The sequence below is a fragment of the Stegodyphus dumicola genome, chromosome 9 (assembly GCF_044657685.1).
Source record: "Stegodyphus dumicola isolate Sdum_Otavi_A_Nest chromosome 9, ASM4465768v1".
In the NCBI taxonomy this organism is placed as follows: domain Eukaryota; kingdom Metazoa; phylum Arthropoda; class Arachnida; order Araneae; family Eresidae; genus Stegodyphus; species Stegodyphus dumicola.
The window spans coordinates 76,675,195-76,697,653 of record NC_140776.1 but is presented as its reverse complement, the minus strand read 5'-3'; the positions used below and the strand labels follow the sequence as shown (position 1 = coordinate 76,697,653).

Below are 22,459 nucleotides of genomic sequence, written 5' to 3'. Positions count from 1 at the left end.
AGTGAAATAAGCTTAATCTAGATGGAAGTAGTGTTATACGCTTGTGCAAATTTGTGTTAATTTAAGTAATGTAATTTTATGTTCATTCCGATTTCAATAGTTATTGCCTCATTTTTCTTATGCATATTAAGATATAGCATATGTTAATAAATATTCAGCAGTGTATTTATTATTTAGTTAAAAATTTAGTGTAAGAAATGTTAAATACCAAAAATTCGTTAAAGAAATTTAAAGTAGTAGATGAGTTTGAAGTTTATGAAGAATTCTGAATGAAATGTCTTATTTAATTAACTATTAAAAGTTGCATAGCTGTATTTTCTTTTTCTTCTATTCTAGTGAAGGCAGTGCTTCTCTTAGCTCTTTAGTTGATACTGTTCATCAAACCAGAGTGATAGAGCTCTTAATTTTACATGCTGATGAAATATTTGGTGCCTCTGCTAAATCTCCAGCTAGTCAAAAAGATGATTCCTGCTTACATAAGTTGAAATCTAAGTCATTAAAATCCAGAGGTAAAATTTTATTTAGCTTTTGTAATATCAGTGTCTTATTAGTTTGATTTAATTCTCTTGATTTTTTATAGAGAAATGTATAAGATATCCCTATCTAATTTTAAAAGCAAAATTTTGCGATAAATAAAGATCATTCATATAGCTTGTATACTTTACTTCGCATTGCAAATTGTAAAAATGCTGATGATCTATAAATTTTAGTACCTACCTAGAAAATTCAAATTCCAGAATGTAATGGAAGAGCCATTTTCCATTCTCTCTGTGTATATGTTTAGATGTATACTATAGTACCATTAATTCCATGCGTGTGTGTGTTTGTGTACACTATACTTAACTGTTTCAAAGTAGTAGAGGTTTAAATAAAGGTATAACATAAGTCCACTGTTCATTAAAATCATAATTTATACCCTTCAAAGAAACTTTCCACTTAATTTTGAAAAAGGTTTGCATGTATTTTCTTCAGTCTCTCCAACATGACAAATAAATATGTAGCAGTTTTTTTTTTTTTTTGGGGGGGGGGAAACTTGGTCTGGCTCTTAACCATCATTCTTAACCCAACCCGCTCAATTTAGTGCTTTGTGATGGCCAGTCAAGTTTATTCCTCAAACCTTTAAGTTATGGCCTTTTGCTGTATGTGCAAATGAATTGCCACTTGGAAATAATAACAAGATCCATACTGTTGCTACAGGATGGTTAGCACAAAATTGTCCAGTATTCCTTTATAGTGTTCAGCATTCAATATTCAGGGCACAAAAACTAAGACCAAATCCAAGGAAACAGGCCCATATCATAACTCCTCTTCTGTCAGATTTCACAATAGAAGCAATGTACTTTCATCAGTTATGCTCACTTTATATTTGCTAGGTCCATATATGTCCATTGGATTGCTACAACACATAACATGACTTGTCATTCCACTTAATGCTCATTACTTTAGGTTGTGATGTGTTTTACACCACTGTGATCAATAGCAAGCATTCAGTATAATGATCAATGACTGATGTGCTGCAACTCATCCACGGAATCCAAAAGTGCAGTAACTTCTTGATGAATGGTATGATTACTGACATCATTTCCAGATGCCATTCAAAATACTGTGGACAGGGCAGTTTGCCCAGAAGGGCTATTAGTTTTATTTTGCCATTTTGTGTCATCTACTATAAAATGCCGTTTCACTTTTCAAATTGTTACCACCAAATATTAGAGCCCTGCATTATATTTAAAGAAATAAAAAATGAAGAATCTGTATGAATGTATGTATATTTATCGCATTGTGAAAAAACAGTGCTACTCAGATACATCAAATTTTGAATAATGTAGTTGTCCACTTGAATATGAGCATCTGGAAGTCCAAGTTTTATTATCTGTTTCATATTTTGTATAACTTTAACAATTTTTTTATTAACAAACTCAACGATTTTAAAGCTAGCAATGACAACACTGTATGAATAAAAAACATTTTGATCTCCGTGCGAGACTGTATCGGAAATTTTAAAGATATCCTCTTTTTAAATATTTTGTGATATTGCTGTTGAATTGAATTTTATTGTTTAAATGGGAAGAATATGATATTTAATAAATAAAGTTTTTAAAAAATCCCTTTGGGCATAATATAAAACCTGAAAGCTTTAAAAAAATCCTCCTCCCCCCCCTTTTGTGATTAGGGTTGAGATTTTATAAACTTCCTCACATTCCAATTTCACCACTGTGTCGCATGATACATCTTAAATGGAATTTGCCAAAAATCTCGTGTATGGAATCATGAGATCAGTGGGCACTAGTAATCATGCTTTTTTTACTTCACTCTGATTTTGTTGCACATCCAAGCTTTAGCTACTATATATTTTTCCCAAGTGTCTATAGTCTTTTTACTGGTTCATGACATGTATTAGTGACATAAAGGCGATCCTAGTTTTCTTTCAGGTGATGTCAACATATTAGTTTGAAATAAAACAAAAATGATTGATATTTTCCTAAACAATGTATTTAAAATTTTTTAATTTATATAGAATTTTGTAAATTATTCAATTTTTTATTAATTTCAATTGATCTCTTTTGTTGGAATGTAAAGTTTCTGTAAACAGACAAATATTACATTTTATTACTATTTATTTATTTTAAAGGTGGTAAGCAAGCACTCAGTCGGACAGTTTCTGCTTCCAGTCAAGCTAGTGACATAGAGGAACATCATTCAGAAGTAGATCATCGTCGAGATGGTCTAGTAGACATTGATGATTATCCTATTCCTGGTTATTTACCTACTGATAAAAACCAAGAAATTGAATCTTCTCATCAGAGTTCTGATGTTACACATTCTTCTGGCAAGTACTTTAAATATTGGCTCATTTAATTTCAGACGTGAAAATGCTCAAACTGCCTTTTTAAGTAGGCAAAGTGTTTACAAATAAGAATATTTTATTAAATTTTGTTAGCATTTAATATCGTCTAATGATGGGATTTTGTGTATGGAAACTTTTGCAGCTATGTCTCTAATAGTTATCTTTAATAACATGTTTTATTGTATAATATTGATTGTTCATAAATTGTATTATTATATGTTTCAGTATATTTAGAATAAACTATTTGAGGTAATGTGAGTTCTTTTGTAATAATTTTTTTTAGTATATGAATTAATATAATTAGTGTAATGCAATATGATATCTGTGCATCATATTTAAAAAATTCTGCTTTATTCATTGGATCATGCTGAACTGTAAGTAATATATCAATGAATTAATAGAATGCATTAATTAATGAATATTCATTGTGCATATTAATTTATTCATGATCTTTCAATATGATCATGAAGCAGTTATTGTGGAACATGTTTAATCTTCCTGATGTAAAACTATAAATGAAATCAGGGCCGATCATATGGTGAAATGATTATCAAACATATTGTATTTTTGTGGTGGCCAATTTTAATTTGCACATGAGCGGTCAGTGGTCTAGGATTAGTACTGAATGAAATGATCAGTTTTAGTATGCATTTTAGATTTCAAAAGGTAGTTTATAGCACTAATTTATCCATTTTATTTATTTATTTTTCCATGTTTATAATTTATTTTCATTCTCATGTATTCATTCATATTTATTCGTTTCTTATATAGATGATCTTTTATATTCAAATATTATATCTGACGATGATTTTCCTGAAATACTGCTATCTGATGACTCAGTCTTCAAGAAGTCAGCTACTTTACCAACAGTCATTAATCAGTATTCGGAAGTAAAATCTAATGATGAACTGTCCAGATCAGGACAATCTGCATTGCATATGAAAGTGCAAGAAACCAGAGCTTCATTATCGTCATCTCCAGCTGTGTCTGAAGCAAGTCACTGTAGCTCTGTTCTCAGGTCTACAGATGATGAATCAATATCCGATGCAGCATGGAAGGAAGTATTGCTACCTGTTGCTCCTCCCAGAAGAAATACTCCATCAAATTTACAACTGAATCAAAGTTTCTTACATGGTTCTTTAGAAAGGAAGCAAGGCACATCTTCTGTATCAGAATCTTCAGGTGTATCATCTGCTGCATCAACAAGTCCCACTGGGGCTGCTGAAGCTAACCAAGGTGATGCAGGAAATCTTTATACTTCAACTGCTGTTGTAACATTAGCAGGACAGAAGAGCCCCTCACAGAATTCTCGAACATCTACTTCATCAATGACAGCAGAATTACGGAGACAGTTTTTTGAATTGCCTCCTCCACCTTCATCTGCAACTCCTCCTCTTTCATCCCGAAGTACTCAGTCTGATGTGAGGTATTCAGAATCTGAGGGAGGATCTGCTGTATGCTGTCCTGACACATCACCCAGCTCAAAAACCTTTGAAGGAAGTTGCGGTGCAACTGATTGTAAAGCAGAATCTGAAACATGTTCACAGTGTCAAGGTACACAATATAAACAGATCTTTAAATATTGAATTGGTATTGCGTATTTTGCTAATAACTAATCATTCGTTTATGATTTTTATTAAGAGCACATAATTTTTCTTTTGTTGACATTTGTATGAATTGTAATTTGTCTGTAAATTCTTGGAACTCTCTAAAATTATTTAGCCCTGAAATATACACATAACGTCACTGCTTGCAGAAAAATGCTTATAGTCTTCCTGCATGAGAATCTCATAAATTTTGCTTCCCTCCCCCTTTTTTCATTATGTTTCATTAAAACAAATTGTAACTCTTTGCTTTTTCTCGTGATTATTAAATTCATGATTATTCTTTGACTCAGTGTATTTACTACATGAAAAAGTCTCCCTCCTTCCGCCAAATGCAAGTGTATTATTTGGAACATTTGGAAGCAAAATTATCAAAATTAGATCTGAAGATTGTATATTTTTTTATATTTGAACAAGATTTTGTATTTCATATAATGGAAGTCTCCTGATTGTGATCAAAGGGAATTCCTGAATATTCAGCAGTAGAATTATATGTGTAATATAATGTAACAAAGATATAGGCAATGACGTGTTAAATGTGTATGTAATGTACATGTAAAAGCTTATTGTAATATCACTAAAAATACTGCATATTAGATTCATGCATATGAAACAAAATTTAAATTAATGCATTTATTAGAAGTGAAGTAATTAATTTTTATCTTAGAATTTTCAAAATACATAATCAGATATTTTTTATTGCAAAAATTATTAATGAAATTTTCATTCAGTATTTCCAAAAAATTGACTTTATAGTTTTTTTGAAAGTGTTCTCTGCATACAGCTTTTTATATAATTTATTTCCCAAAATATTAGGTGAATTTAATTCTTTTTAAAATTACCTTTTGAAAACTAATCCCATCTTATTTGTATAGCATAACATTAAATATGTTAAGGTAATTTATTTCTTATTCCAAAACTTTAATTTCAGAAGAAAGCATATTTTAATTTTACCTCAAAATGTGATGTCATTCAATTTTTCATAGAATCTTTCAGTCTACCAAACTTAAAATATCATATAGCTTCAGTATATTCTGGCAATACAGCATGTTATATGTGTGTGAAACAATAATTTAAAATAATTATATATATATTATAAAATAATATAAATAAAATAATAATATTATAAATAATGCATGTAAAATTCCATTCATAATTCAAATGTTATGTTTGATATGCACTGAATGCTATAACATTAAGTATTTCCTAGCCATTGCTTTGAAATATTATTTTTATTATAGTACTTGTGCATGAAACTTTTTTAAATGGCTTTTATAAAGTATAAGTTTCTTAGCATGTTAAGTCTGCTTGAATGGCATTGTGCTTTTGAATGCATGTTATGAAGCTAACAAGTTCCATTTTGCCTGCAGGAACCTCTTGCAGACCTAGAGGATCTAGTCTTTCTCATGCATCTGCTGACTCTATTCCTTATAATGCAATTTACGGAAAAGAAGATAAATCAAGGTTAGCTTTCTTAAGAATTTTTTTAATATTTAGTGTATTGTTATTCAAATTAAGATGAAATATATATAAATTTCTATATTTACAACTATGTATAAGTGTTTCTGATCAATTTTTATAGATTTATTTTGGAAATAATTATAGAATTTTTGCCTAAAAGTCGGGTGGATTTATGAGGTGGGGGCCTTCATCTTAAAATATGGAGTATGTTTGCTACTACTACTGCTTTCATTATTGGGAGACCCTGATGCAGTTTTGTCTCTGATAACTTTTTATTTTTAATGAAATAGAAAATGTATGCTATAGTCAGTGATGAACTAAGAAAATTTATTACAGTCAAAAGTCTTTAATCTGGACTCGTCGGGACTTCGGCGATTCCGGATTATCGATTTTTCCGGATTATAGATCATCAGTTTAAACCTGGTAAGATGGCATGCAGAAATTATAAAATTAAAAATATGAAACCGTAATTTATAAAATAATGAGCAGTTATGATCTAAAGGGTATCAAAATTTACAAAAAAAGAATCTTAATATTTATTTGTTTACTTTATTAAACATTTCTTTCAACGCGCGCATGCGTAAAGCATACATTACGCATAGCCGAAATTAGAAAATTGAAACCAGAAAACTATTTGATTTGTATTCATGATATTTATAATGATGAGGAATTTGATTTAAATCATATCAAAGACGGAGTACATCGAGATCAAATACTACATTTAGTAAGGAATTATAAGCCGAATAAAATAAAAACATCTGCCCTGAAGATAACGATAGTGCTGACAGATCAACTTCCAGTTCATTGCGCGCCACGGCGTCTCCCCCCCCCCCCCCCGCGCAGAGCAGCGTGAAATTGATAAACAGATTTCGGAACGGTTAAATAAACAAAGGATATGCCTTTATCAATTTTTTGTAGCAATTCCACTTTTTGTTTGATGGACATCGAAACATACTTTCGTTTTCTAGATCCTTTGGGAGCTCCAGCATCGGAAATTCTATTTGACATAATCGAAAGTTCAAGCTTACTTTTATAAAATTGCTCTTATAGTCTGCAAAAAATAATAAGCCAGATCCAATTCGAAGATTAAGGAACAACGCAATCATCAACATTAACTGAAACAGATCATTTTAGCTTATACCATCCGTTATACATTAAACGCGCACGCGAAAACATACTCTGCGCTTGCGCAGTCGTAAAGGTCTTGCGCACACGCGTAAATGCCTATGCGCATGCGTAGATAGATTTTAGCTTTGAGGTCCGGATTATGGGTGTCCGAATTAACGACTTTTGACTGTATATAGTAATTACTTTCTTATTAACATCTTTTTTAAGATGTTAATAAGAAAGTTAAATAAGAAAAACTAAACAATGGTGGATTGTTTAGTATATAATTATTAATTAAACATTACTAAAGAATGGTTGATTGTTTAGTTTTGTATAAAGTAAAGAAAGTATTGTAATTTTATTTTTTTTAATTTTTTTTAATTGTAAAAAATTTTGGATATCAAATTTCAATGGAAATATCAATTTTGATCATTCCCGAATCTATTTGCATGACAGAATAAAGCATGTACATGCAGACAGAATAAAAGACTCCTTTTTTCCTAAAATTAAATGTAAAAGGGATTCAAAAAGAGATTTTTTTTGTGTGCCGTCTGTATGTATCTCTCATAATTAAAAAAGATTAGCTGTTGAACACTGAAATCTGTATAGGCGACTGTTATAACATCTAGTATGTGTGTAATATGGTGACTTTCAGTAAGCTGCAATAGATTGACGATGGTTCTCTGCTTTATAACTTGGAGAGACTTTACTGTGTAGTTAGAAAAATGACACTTGAAGAAGAGACTTGTAGACAGACTTTATCAAATTGTGTATAATTTTTATTGCTGGACATGAACTAATTATCAACAGGGCTTAATTTCTAAAATTAGAAGAGCCTGAGCCCTATGCAAGACTGCCAAGAAAGAGGAACAAGAGTAAATAAATAAATAAAATGGCCATTAAAATCAATAATAATTTAAAAAATTAAATAGTTAAATATTACCAGATTAAATAATAATTATTAATTAAATATTAATTATCAGTATTATTAATGTTAGTTAATTAATGATTGGTATTTAATTCGTTAATAATTAATTAATTAATTAATATTCTTTAAAATAATAAAATGATTGAAATTACATAAAATGTACAGAGGTAAATTAAAACTTAATAAGCAATTTTTTATATAATTTTATTGCTAAAAATAAAATTTTCGAGATCAGATTTCTAGTGAAATTGTTGTTCAATTATTTAGAAGAAGTGCCAAAGCCTTCTTATGTAGGGCTCTGGTGTGCTTCTTCTAGAATTATGATTTATCCCAAAAACTAAGAAGTACCAGAGCTAGGCTACGGCACAATTTAAGCTCTTATTATCAAAGATATATTTTTGTCACACATGATTATGGTCAGAATATGTACCCCATAATTTTATGCTGAGTATCACATTTTAGATAATTTTAGATAATGGCCTACTAGCACCACGACAAAGCAAAGGGTGTGAAGTAGCATCTTGACTGTAGGAGAGCTGAAGCTTAAGTGTGCAGTCAATCCAATATGGAGGCTCACCAAGAGGAGGTTTGGGTTTAGGTTTCAGTTCTGAAAATTTTTATTTCAGGTTCTGAATCAGCTACATCTTCAGCATTATGCAAGCCATGCAGGATAGATTGATCGATCTAGAAATGATGCGTCCAGAAAAGTTATTACAATTTTTAGAATAGAGAGAGGGAATTAAGGAGTTACTGCTAGTTTAAATTATAATTTTGATTTACATATTTTACATCTTACATGTCATGATTTCAGGAACATAGAAGAGGAATTAGCTTGCAGTCGTCATAGCTGAGCGTGAAGGCTTACAAATGAAGATAACAAAACATGAACTTGAAGAATTTCCAGTTTTTATTTTCACACATATAAAATCATCTCCACGGATGTTTATCCAATCATAATGAAATCCGATACATTTCTGTGGTTCAATCATAATGAAATATATTAAACTGCTATTTACATTGATTCTTAAAATTAAGACGCAGGCATTTTAGACGGGGAAGCAAAGCTAGGAGATATCAGCAAGGTGGAAGCTAGCGGAAGAAGGGAAGTAATTAACTGCTAGGGCTTTTTATACCAGAGTAGGTGCGATTATAGTGATAAATTATGAGTAGTTAGTTATTGGTTTTGGTTACCCTTTTCAAGCAGCATTACATAACGTTGAAAGATCTCAAATTTGGGAGAACAGATGAATTTAGAGGGAGATCAGCAAATCTAGAATGTTAATTTTGAGGTCGCCAATTATTTTTTAAAGCAGCTATCTTACTTTTTATTTCTTACATATTCCCCTCCCCTTCATTTTTTGAGCAAAATAATTATTTACGTAATTTCAAAATATAAACATTGATAATATTTTAAAGTCCTATTAAGTTTTTTTCAGTCCAAAAGTCTTTGTGTTTTAGAGTTCACATAATTAGATTTTTTTCAGGGCAGGCTTTGCAAAGCTTTGAACACAATATCATAGTTGAAAAAATTTTGCACACACATTACTTATTTTGAATAATCACAACAAACTTCTAAATTTTCAAAACCAATTCTTGAACACAACCATTATAACATCACAAATTTTATAGTAGTTTTACTAAAATTATGGTTTTTAATGTTGTTGTTACATTTGTTTTCGAATAATAAAAGATATTTGTCAACTGGAATACCATTATTAGAACCATCAAAGATGGCACTAAAATTTATCCACATTTACCATTCCAATTTCATTTTTTTTTGTTCATTTGACATCTTGGTTTGCGATCTCATTTTCATACCATTAAATTATAATGTTTCTGAAGAATTCACATTAAATAACTGAATTTATTTTCACCCATCACTTTGCACAGCACACAACACTTGGTATGGGCACACACATCACTAGATAAAGATTTGACAGCACACTTGCAGCAGACTATGTCCTTGTTGCTACTTCATGTCTTTCCTCATATGCTAAACTCTCTTGCTTCGCTAATCCTTTTCGGTCACCCTGCTCCCCCAACCATTCTTTTGAAGGGGGAATATGTAAGATATAACAAAATACGATAGCTGCTTTAAAAAATAATTGGCGGCTTCAAAATAAACATTCTAGATTTGGTGATCTCCCCCTAAATTCATCTGTTCTCCCCAATTCGAGATCTTTCGACATTATGTAACGCTGCTTGAAAAGAGTAACCAAAACTAATAACTTACCAATCGTAGCTTATCTCCAGAATCGCACCTACTCTTGTATAAAGACCCCTGACAGTTAATTAAGTCACTTCTTCTGTCTTCCCTTCTCCCTTCTGCTTCTGGACACTTGTGTCGCCTTTCCGTAGTTTTTATTTTCCTAATTTTCGTTCTTTAAGAAGATGTAATCTGTACAGAGTTGGAGGGTGCACAGGGCACCCATAGTGATAATGTCCATTATCCAAGAAATAAAATTATGTGTGGAATTTAGGCCATGTCTGAAAGTTTTTCTGGTTTATGCATCCATCGTTCTAACTAAACAGCAAAGTCTTCAAGTTATGGTGCAGTCCCCTCCAACATCATTCCGTTGCAACTCTCACCAAGTCATCTTATTTCAATAATATCTGTACACACTGGTTATCAGTAATTAAGGAAAAATCACCAAAATGATGATTACTGAAAAAGGTTACTTGCAGAATTTAATGAAAGTGACCCACAGTATACAACACATAGCAAGGTATAAAATAAGATGAAAAGAAATTACCAGACAAATATGGTGTTATAGAAACTAGCACATGTATAAAATGAACAAATTGGATGTGTCAGCTTGGATATAGGAAAATTACCTTTGACATGGAGTATGATCTCTCCTACAAGCATTACAACACATAAAGCAATGTGTGATTCTGACAACTGTGCAGTCACTCAGTTCGATAAGAAGTGAGAGCCATTGTTCTTGCAAAGCACTTGTAAGTGTGACAATGGTCTGAAAGGAGGATTGAGAGTAGCTATACGTTTGTTAAAGCATCCCAAACATGCTCAGTAGGATTCAGGTCTAGTGGACGAACTGGCCACTCCATGCACTATGTTGTTGCCGAGTTGCTGCTGAAGATAATCATCCATGATGCAAGCCCTGTGTGGTCTAGTGCTGTTGTCCTGTAGCAGGAAACTGTCACCTATTGTCCCTGCATTAAGGGTGCACATAAGCATCAAGGATGTCATCTCCTAAGCCATCATCAACCTGAGCATTAATGGTTTCACACAGAAAGATATGGATGTCTGTGGCACCCACCTAAAGAGATACCATCCCAAACACAGGCACTGCTTCCTCTATGCATCTCTTTCATGGATATTTTATGGGTGATAACAGGTTCCATGTTCTTTCCAAATCAAATAACGCATACTATTGCTTTGGAGGCTAAACCTAGACTCATCCGTAAAGGGAACAACCCTCCAGTGCTGAGATACCCAGTAGACATGTTGATGTGACATGAGTATCTCGTTGCCTTATGTACAGACCTCCTCCATGAAGCCTTCTACACATAGTTGATGTTGGCACCAACCTTCTAGTGGTGGCTGCAGCAAGGGAGGATCTGAGTAGAGTTGAGCTTCTATTCCATCATGTGCATAACAAATGTTGGTCATTGTAGTGGTTGAAATTCCTTGATTTAACCTCCTGGATGCCGAATTTGTGGTTAGAAATTGTTGCTCAAATCTATGAGCCGCAGAAGAACTTGCGTTTAGCCGTCTCTGCCTCTTCCAATAGCCCCCATTGCAGTTCTTCAGGTAAATGATGCTTAGAATTCATTGTTACAAATTGGCTATCCTAGATTTCTTATCTTATTATGATAGCGAAATTTGCTGCCTTACCCTGAAACACACAATCTTATGCTCCTTGTAGATGACGTATTTTGATTGTAGTGCCACTAATTTGCATACTTTAGTTTTATGAACTAAATGTGTGATCAGTTCTTATTTAGCAACATATTCAAATTTTATACAGATTGGCTTATTTTTGACTGAGCTATTATTTTTGTAATTTTTCCTTAATTTTTGCGCGAGTGTATCTGCATTGACTCCTTACCCTGTTTAGAAGCCCTCACCTGGCCTTTATTTTTGCACTGGTCACAGTCCATATACTTCTGATTGCATAAGTGTTTTAAATGACAAAAAATTTCATGTTTTGGCAATGTAAATTTTTAAAAAAAAATTAATTTTGAACAAATAATGAAATCTAACTTTTAAATGTAGTCTCCCAGTTCCTATACCTATAGTTCCTCCCAGTAAAAATGGGAAAGTTTTATACTTGTTTTGAAAAAAAATAAAATTGTAAGAAGTTTGACACCCATATGACATAAATTGACTGGGATATTCAAAATTTGTATCTTTTGATGTCAATGTTAACATGCCTTGAGGTATTGGTTAATTAAGTTAGAATAATTTGAGGAAATAAGTTTAAATGAAGTGCAGCAAAAAATATGTATTTTTTATTAGGCTGTACAAGAAAGTCAAATGGTGTCCACATTAAATGCTTTTAATTAATCGAGATCACATATTTGATTTTTAATTTTTTTACCTTGTCCCATTTTCAAGAATAGATTTTTATGTATGTAAAACATCTTGTTATATTAATTTTTTATGATGCTCGTGACTTCTCATTTTATTATTGTGCAAAATTATTTATTAAATGCCTGCTTCTCAATATCAATAGATGTGCACTGATAATCAAAATTAATGGATAATGAGAAAATAATATGCTCATTAAGTTAATATTGCAACCATTGCCCAGTGTTCTAATTATTTATGCTAATTAGATACAATTGAACACAAAATTGCACTTCCACACATATGTTAGTGCTGGAAATATGCAAATTTGGTGATTGACAATGCGGTTCGCTATGGATGCATGTTGGAATTCTAGTCTGTATTGTTTTTTAAAGTGAATATGGTTTCTGAGAGTGATCAGTATTTAGTAGTTATGGTTCAAAGGCATCATTTAAGTAAAGAATCAAAAGTGATGAATAATTGGTAGAATTGAAAGCAGTCAAACACAAATGGAGGTAATCCAAGATTTGAATATCCCTCAAAGTGTGACATCAAGAGTTTGGAGCTGCTTTTTAAGCACTGGATCAGTTGATGGACAGCCTGGTCAAGGACAACCAAGAGCAAAACCTGCATCAGAAGACCATTTTCTGTCATTGTTGGCTCAAAGAAACTGCAAAACGACTACAAGAGATTTGGTTTTAGACCTTCAGACTGCCACAGAAACTCAAATTATTCGTTCTGCTGCACGAAGGCTTAACGAGGTTGGACTGTATGCGAGAAAAACCAATGGTTTGTATTCCACTCACACCAACTTCCAGACGGATTCATTTAAACTGGTGTTCATGTTCAGTGGAGCCAAGATGATTGGATCCGATTATTGTTTACTGATGAACTTAGACAGTCTGAAACAGTGAATCTAGATGTGTTTTGGTCTTGAGTGAAGAAGGAACATGCAGCTTGCCTTCCCTTGTCTATGAAATATCCCATTTTGGCAACTGCGGTTTAATGATTTAGGAAGGAATCTGACAAACGGCCGCACCAAGCTGTATATCTTTCAAGGAGGTTCTGTAACCACTTAGAGATATGTGAACAAGGTACTGGAACCCAGGTTAGACTTTTTAGGGGTGCTGTTAGTCTACAGTTTTTGCTAAAGGATAACAATGCTCAGCATCCTCAAGCATATACTTGCAGTACTCAGAATACTGAGAAACAGAAACTATCATTCGAATGGATTGGCCACCTTATTCACCCAACTTGAACCCACTTATGCATTAGGGTGCCAAATTTCAATGCATCATAATCCTTTCTGGACCATCCAGTAGCTGAAAAGTGCTTTTATATATATATATATATATATATATAAGTGGCTTACAGTTTCACAAAACTTGATCAACACTTTGCTACAATCTATGAAATCAAAGTATGAGGGATGCAAATCTGTCCGAGGTGACCAAATACCATATTTAAGAAAAATATTTCCACAAGAGGGGACTAAAGTTTTCTGTCATTTTTCAATTTCCATAAATTTAGTTTTAATTTCAATATTTTGCAAATAATCAACTTCCAAATACTGTAATTTATGTTAACTAATACTTTTATACAAACTTCTGTCAATAATTTTTCATTAAGTATCAGTTACATTTTATTTCTGTCATTATCCTTTAATTTTGATTTTTATGACCAGTGTATATTTCCTTACTTTGTTTATACAGTCAAAAGTCGTTAATTCGGACACCCATAATCCGGAATGATCTATAATTTGGACCTCAAAGCTGAAAACTTTCTGCGCATGCGCCGCGTTGCCACATGCGCACAGGCATTTTACGTCTGTGCATAAGACTTTGACTACTGCGCATATGTGTGTGCAAGTGCAGAATACATTTTCACCTGCGCGTTTAATGTATAACGGACGGTGTAAGCTAAAATTATCTAATTATCTATTTCAGTTAATGTTAATGCTTGCATTGTTCCTTAATCTTCGAATTGGATCCCGCTTATTATTTTTTGCAGACTGTAAGAGCAATTTTATAAAAGTAAACTTGAACTTTCGATTATGTCAAATAGAATTTCCGATGCTGGAACTTCCAAAGGATCTACAAAACGAAATTATGTTTCGATGTCCAATAAACAAAAAGTGGAATTGCTGCAAAAAATGGATAAAGATATGAAGAATGTGACAGAGAGGTTAGTGAAAACGAAAAAATTTCGATTGACAAGTTAGTCGGTATTCTCGGCACAGCAATTAACGGGACTTGAACAGCGCAACTTTGTAACTGAACAAGAAATTATGTCTGTTTATAGAATTAAAGAGAAAGTATTATCACATAAAACGAAGCAACTTAAACAACTTATTGAAAGAAATGTTTAATAAAGTAAACAAATAAATATTAAGCCTTTTCTTTTTGTAAATTTTGATACCCTTTAGATCATAATTGTTCTTTATTTCATAAATTACGGTTTCATATTTTTAATTTTAGAATTTCTGCATGCCATCTTACGAGATTTAAACTGATGATCTATAATCCGGAATCGCCGACCGGATTAACGACTTTTGACTGTAATATAAATTGTTATGTAAATATCAGGAGATGCATAATTCTGTAGTCTTTTTCTTAACCTGTTGCTTATTATGTCGTGTATTTCTATCAGAAATTTAAGAAGTAACTCTTTAACTTGTTTTTTTAGTACAAATTTGGAAGCAGTATATGCCATGAAAGTAGATGCTACTAACAGTCTGATACTGAATGAATGTTCTGGAAGGTCAACTGAAAACAACAAATATGTTGATTGCCAAGCTTTCACGTCTAGAACAGAAAGGTTTGAAAGATTGGATCAAGAAAGCAGAAAAAGGACAGAAGTCATTTCAGTGAAACATGTAATGCAAAACATTGATATGCCTCCCAGAGGTGCAGTTATTGCTGACTTAGACTGTGTGAGTTCATCATCAGTCATTTCAAGTAAAAGGCATATTGAGACGACCACCATGTCTGGTGAAACTTATGCATCTGAAAGTCAGACTGTGGATCGAACTGTACGAGGAAGTGAGAAGCTTTCTCCCAATCGTCAGCCTCGCTTTGTTTAGCAGAAGTCGGTATTTGTTGTTTTGTGAAGTCTATTGCACAAGCTGCCTAAAAACTGTAGTAGGTTCTTAAACTCTGTGTTGTAAATATTTGTATGCTTGCATATCTGCAGATTGTGCTGTAGAAAATTTGTTGTGTGTATGTGCCAGAGTTGCATTTTGTGAATACCTCATATGTACAGCATAAAAAGAATCATACCAAATACATGTTAACATATTTTTTAGCAAGCTGTGCCTGAAAAGCAATTTTAAATAATTTTAGGTTGCATTTTTGTTATGAAATGTGCATTTTTATTGTATAGATGTCTAAAGGTATAGAAATCAATGCATCGAATTCACTGCAAATAAACTTAGTCTTGTTTTTTTTTTTTAAGAATATAATTCAGGGGGAGGGGGATTTTATCTGCATGCATTAAATTCTGTATCGTGTGAAAAGAATATGCGTAGTATAATTTATAAATATTGAATTAGTTTTAAAGTATCAATTGTAAGCACTGGTAGTTAATTTTCTTTTTTTTTTTTCCCCCAAAGATAATTCATTCTGTTAAAAAAAGGGAGAAGGAAGCTAGAGCTTGTTATCCAATCAAAATATTAGAAAATCGAATTTTTAGTATCCTCAGTTTCGATTTTAAAGAAGTATTTTTAACTACTGAAGCAGGAAAATGATTGAAAATTTCTAATTATAAAGGTGTATGTAGAAAATATTTTAGATATACAATGTTGCTTTGTTTTTATGTAAATGATATATTAATTTGGCAGAATAAAAAACATATAAATCGTCTTAACTTGAATACAAGTAAATTGTTTTAAAAACATTAAGGAATATTTATGTCCATTTCTTGATTAGACTTTTTGAAATATAAATTAAGTTCCTTGTGTCAACCCAAAATAGAAATTATGCTATGCCTTCTCTCTTTTTCTGAACATTAGAATAAATATGTCTTGCTTAACTTTTATTGATGAGTAATCCTGCATTCGAAAAAGAACCTTGCTTAGTATTAAGTTTGTAAGAATATTTATTTTAAGGTTATCTGCTTCCGTAACCGAAACTACAGAAATTGACTTAGATAAAGAAATGGAACAGAAAAAAAACTTTAAATTTTTAAATTGAAACAGAAATTTGCTTAAAGGATAGTGCTATGAAATATTCTGCAATCTGAATAAAAATAGTCATTGTTTTTAAAATGGTTCAGAGCTATTTTTGTGTGAAATTTTGATCTCCAGAGCCCATACTACAATTACTTCATATTTGTATAATTAAATTACTTCAAATTTATTTAAGCATTATAATTAATAGATAAAATAAGTGCTTTCTATTTAAATTAACAAGTAGTCAACATGAAATTCAGCTTCTAGAAATAACTTAAACTGATGTAGAAGTTGAAACTATAATGTTGAGTATGAGCAATAGACAGAAATACTATCTCTGAGATAGTGTGAGAAACATACTTTGAAAATGGCTATCTTGAATTTAGTTCAGAAATTTTATTTGAGAAAAAAAGACATGAAATGTTTGAAATTGAATGAGAGTTTTTTGTAAACACCTGGCGGTACACTATTTTTTATTTATTGATATCGTTATTCCTGTAAAGTTATAATAATTCGTGCAAGTAAAGTAAATGTTCACTTAAATGACTTTTATTTCTCCATTCTTGGTGATCCAGCATGCCACTAGGAACGTAATTGTTAGGAGTGGTGGAAGAAGCTGCATACAATTAATTTTGATGTCATCAACAGCTTTGGGTCTGACTATGATGGATATAAATCACATTCATATCTTTGTTTTTGTTTATAAATTTTATCATTCATGACTAAAAGAATTATGTCCATGAACAGAATCTTCATAGGAATATGGGATACCTGAGGGTTCTTGTTAAGCCCATGTTGCAGACTAGTTATTCAATAGATGGTTCTATAATTAAGGTTAAAATAATACACCAAATAATGATTATTTGAGAAGTCAAACAACAAGAATCAACATTATATTTGTAAATTTTGCAGTACTGGTTACGATGGTTTAACTAGAGAGCCATCTTCCTCAGCTGCCTAAATGCAAATGAACGAGATAAGTTGTGGCGATAATATAAGAATGGATGGACAGAAGTTAAGCTACTGGCGCCATCTATTGATGAAACAAGAAAACTAAAACAATAGTTCATGGTTTCTTTTGATGTAAAATCATTTTTGACCTATGTTCCAGTGGAAGGTGCTATAAGATGTCTAGAAACCAGACTTTGTGAATTTCATTTCTCCTGCATCAAAATTGATCTTATTTCCTTTTTACTCAACTCTGTTTGAAACAAACATATTTTGTTTTCCAAAATAAGTATTACAAATTGAAGGGTTAGCCATGGGAAGCCCTCTTAGTCTCATCCTGGCTGATATCTACATGCATTATTATGAACCAAAATTATTTTGAACTTCCCGGCATGGTTCCACTATGTAGATGATACTTTTACCCTGTTTGACAGTAATAAAGATGATTTAAATAAAGTTCTTTCAACAATGAATTTCACTGAACCTGCTATTCAGTTCACTTTTGAACTTGGGGCATCCAGTTCTCTTCCGTTCCTCATTGGTTTGCCTTCCACCACACTTCAAATCATGTCATCAGACTAAACAGAAGTTAGCTTCATTTTATTCCATTCATTCATTTATTCAGTTCGTTTTTCACGCACTTCAAGTTTGCTCTTCCAAACTGGCTCTTGATCAAGAACTAAGTTATTTAAAAGCAGCTGCTACTGACAAAAGCTTTTCAGCCAACATTATTAACCAAGCAGTTAAAAATTTCTCTTCTCAACATACCAAAAGGCACACTCTTGTTTTAAGAGATTATAAGAATTCTGTTGTCATTATTTTCTTTCCATCAATTAGCTATAAAATTGCACGTATTTTACAGAAATTGTAACTTTTGAGTTGTTTATTCTCCTATCAATAAAATTCCCAGTTCCATACTTAAGGACCCCATTTCGGATATGAATTCCTGGGACACTTACAGGATTTTTTTGCTGATGTGGTTTAATTTACATTGATCAAACTAAGAGAGCCTTAAAATTTCACATTAAAGAACATGAGCTTATGTTAGAAAAAAGGAAATACAGAAGTCATGTGTTGGTCTGAAAATCACACTTTCCATTTTTCTGCAGCCAAAATTATTTTAAAAAAAATGTCTTCCATTTATGAATTAGATTTTCTAGAGGTGTTTCACACTAAAAAAAAAAAAAAAAAAAAAAAAATCTTTCTGTTCTAGTTAACGGCCCTAATTCCAATTCATCTTTACCTTCAGCCTTTAAGGAAATTATGTTTTAGGTTTCTTGTCCCATCAATAGATGGTGCCAGTAGCTTAACTTCTGTCCAGCCATTCTTATCTTGTCTTATCACCATGTAGTACCTTCAGCATTATTTTCACAAGGAAAGGCTGATGCCTGACTAGCAATCACAGTAATGGTAAATCACCATATCTTATCTTGGTCATTTGCATTTAGGCAGCTGAGGAAGATGGTTCTGTAGTTAAACCATCAAAACTAACCCTGCAAAATTTATAAATATAATGCTGACTCTTGTTGTTTGACTTAATCAATAATCAGATGGTTCCATGTTTGCATAAGTTTGGCCTTATATGCATGTTTATATGTAACAACCGTATATTCAACATTGGCTAGTGCAGTGGGATGTCCCAGATCCGAGTTCGCAGGGACTTCGGACAGCTTGTTAGTATGTTGCAAAGAGGTTCTTCTGACACACATGAAAGAATATTTTGTAGATTTTTTCCCCTCATCTAAAAAATACTAGGGCTAAAAGAATAACTTTAACTTCTGTAACTTATGTAATAAATATCAACATCTGCAGTGATTTACGAAATAGAAAAGTGTTTCCAGACTTCTGATCACACACTTCTGATCACACAGTGTTTGGCTCCAGTTATCAGTACATGCGATTCCGGTTAACCCGTTTATTTTTACTCTCAAAAGCGTCGTCTGGTGTTCCTCGACAGAGATTGCCCGAAGGTGTATAGCTTTAACATCAGCTTCTGCTTTCTTAGGAGGAGGGGAGCAGACGAGGCATTTAGCCTTAATAAAGCCTGTTTTCCCACATACATAGCAACTAACAGGTTGTCGATCTTCATTTTTTACGTTATCTCTTGATGAGATGCTTTTAGTACGCTGAAGGTTACATCTAAAAATCTTGGAACCATTTCGTTGTTGAAACATAGGGGTCTCCTTACTAACGTTTTTATTTCGTACATATCTAACTTCTTCATACATATCTAATTTGTCAGCAAGCTGAAGTGGTTTGTTCCACTCACTCCAGTTATCAAAAAAGGGTTCTTTCTAATCTGCAGGGGCTTTCTTCTTAATGTGATCTGCCAGTATCAAGTTCTTTAACTGCTCAAACGTCGTGACTTTTGATTCCTTAAGCCACCCATCAAAATAGTTTTGTAAATCAAAATAAAAGTCTCTCCAGGTGTTTTCAGGATTTTTCTTATATTGGATAAACAATTGTCAAAATTTCTCAACACTCATAAGTTCTTTAAGAGAATTTGTTTAATTTTATTATAGTCCTGAGCATCAGCAGAAAATTCTTTTACGATTAGTTTTGCAACATCGGTTGGCAGAAGACCAACAAGATAGGCTACCCATTTTGAAACTGGTACCTTCAGAATGGTTAATTGCCTCTCAAACAAATCCAGAAATAAACTCATATCAGCTGGTTTATGATCAAAATTAGGAATTAACTTGTTCAGTTGTAACTTAGGCATTTCTGCATCTGCAGAAGAAGATACCTTGTAATTTTAATTTCTCCAATTCAAACAAACATCCATTTTCTTTCTCTCTGTCAGCACGCTGTTCTATTTCCATTTTTTCCTATCATTTATGATGCGGTTCAAACATTCTTTTGTAAACTCTCTTTTGTAAAACTTTTGTCAGCTCAATTCTTTTGTAAACTCCATTCTTTTGTAAACTTTGTTCCACATTTGTCATATAGCAGGAATTCTAAAATTTTCCTCTATCACTACACGTAGTGTTTTAGCTAATTCATTTAAATATTGTTTCTTTCCTTTTGCTAAATAAGCCATACTTAACTGAAAGTGGATAAATTTCCTTAAAATGTACACCTGTAACTTTTAGTATGCTAACAATATATAGATTTTAAAATATATTTATATGCATTTAATACACATCAAGTATACATATTCAAAAGTAAAACATAAAATAAAGTAATAACTCATTTTACATTACTTTCTGCTCATTGCTTGAAATAGCATATAAAATACACAAGTCTCAGAAAATAAACTGCTACAAAATACTTTCAGTAATTTGAATTCATGCAAAATATAGCAGCTTGTAACTATATATTTCAACACTTTTTCAATTTTTCTGTTTTTAAAACTAAACTGAGAATCCTTTACGTTGTATTAACTATATTTGATATTTATTTTCATTGCCTCATATCGAAACTTGCATAGAACAAAATACTTGAATTTTATACGAAATATTCATTCAATATTATTTTAAAAAATTGCCAAAGTAGCGGGGACTACGACAAAATTCTTCATTTAAATTTCAGCAATACTTCAAAATTACTTTAAACTTCAAATACTTCAAAATCTTTCAGTACTAAAGGAACTGGTGTGCGACAGAATCCATGCAATATGATCAAGGTGATCACACTTCATCTAGAAGAATTCAAATCCAACAGAACATTTAACTCATTCGGATAATCCGCGAAAACGAAATTAGGTCTCCAGAATTCTTATATTTACTTGATCCTGACGATCAATGAAAGCGAGATTAAGTCAAGGCGATCACAATTTTTGACTTTTGCTTTAGTTCCGAATTTACTTAATTAGAAGTAATCAAACATTAAAGTTTTCTTCAACGTATCCATGGGCTGTCCGTCATCATCACTTTTGGTTCTAAAGTATCCATCCATATGAGAATTTTCGGACCGTAGTTGGGCAGCCAATTTTATTTAACACATATTTTTTATCCATTCTTAAAGAATCTCGGGGCTAATAATTAAGACAATTAAGTATGACAAACACCAATTTATTTATAATTAACACACAAAAGAAATAATAAAAGTAAGAGAGTTATTTAGCTACATAGCTCGCGAGTTCTAATTCTAAAGTTCATTGTGTCATATGACTTAAAAAAAAATGTTTATATTTTTGAAAATCTCGCATCACGTGACTTAGAGCAGACGCTCCGTTTTAAGAATGACTCATGCCGTCTGTTACAAAAGTTGTTTCAGTGCAGCTAAGCCTAATTTTTTTACCCTTGCATCCATATTTGTTTACATTTGAAACTTAACAGAATAGTGGATTTGCTGCCAATCTGGAGAAACTAAGCTTCGCAACAACAAAATAACAAAATAACGCAATAATTTTTATTATTGCGAATAAAATTATGCTAAATCCATTCTGGAATTATCATTTAAGTTATTAAATTATCCCATATATTGGCTCTGCATAGCGTCTACAGTAAATTAAGTCAGTTTCTATGCCTTCAGTGTCTTTTTGCCGAGTGAGACCAAAAGTAAACTTTCAGTTCTGTGCACGGAAAAATCTGCCTTCTTGCCCGCTGGCCAAATTGCTTGTTTTTGCGTAGAAACTGCCATTTTAATTGTAATTAAAAAAATAAAAATAAAAATAATAATGTATTTGGTGTTTTATGTTTTTCTATATCTTTCAATTTTAATATAGATATTTTGAGTTTTTATGTATTTTTGCCTTGTCACGAAGTGAGAACTGAATTAATTGAATGAGAAATATATCTCTAATAAAATTCGAGGAAATAAGTTTAAATGAAAGGCAAGAAAAAGGGCGTATAATTTAATATTCCGTACAAGTAAGTCATGGGGTGTACACATCAGATTTTGTTTCTCATGCAGATGT

The 22,459-nt window shown here is 32.1% G+C and overlaps 1 protein-coding gene across 8 annotated transcripts in view; it reads left to right on the top strand.

The window, feature by feature from the left end:
- Positions 1 to 22,224, top strand: part of LOC118193931 (rho GTPase-activating protein 45-like) — a 341,239-nt gene extending 319,015 nt beyond the window's left edge. For 7 of the 8 annotated variants that reach the window (XM_085823640.1, XM_085823641.1, XM_085823638.1 and 4 more), the window contains 5 exons: positions 337 to 509; positions 2,633 to 2,830; positions 3,620 to 4,402; positions 5,823 to 5,916; positions 15,168 to 22,224. In XM_085823640.1, coding sequence (XP_085679766.1) covers positions 337 to 509; positions 2,633 to 2,830; positions 3,620 to 4,402; positions 5,823 to 5,916; positions 15,168 to 15,564 — 1,645 coding nt within the window. In that variant the 3' untranslated portion in view covers positions 15,565 to 22,224. The remainder of the gene's footprint in view (positions 1 to 336; positions 510 to 2,632; positions 2,831 to 3,619; positions 4,403 to 5,822; positions 5,917 to 15,167) is intronic. The other variant, XM_085823642.1, reaches the window with a different exon arrangement.
- Positions 22,225 to 22,459: the final 235 nt, after the last annotated feature.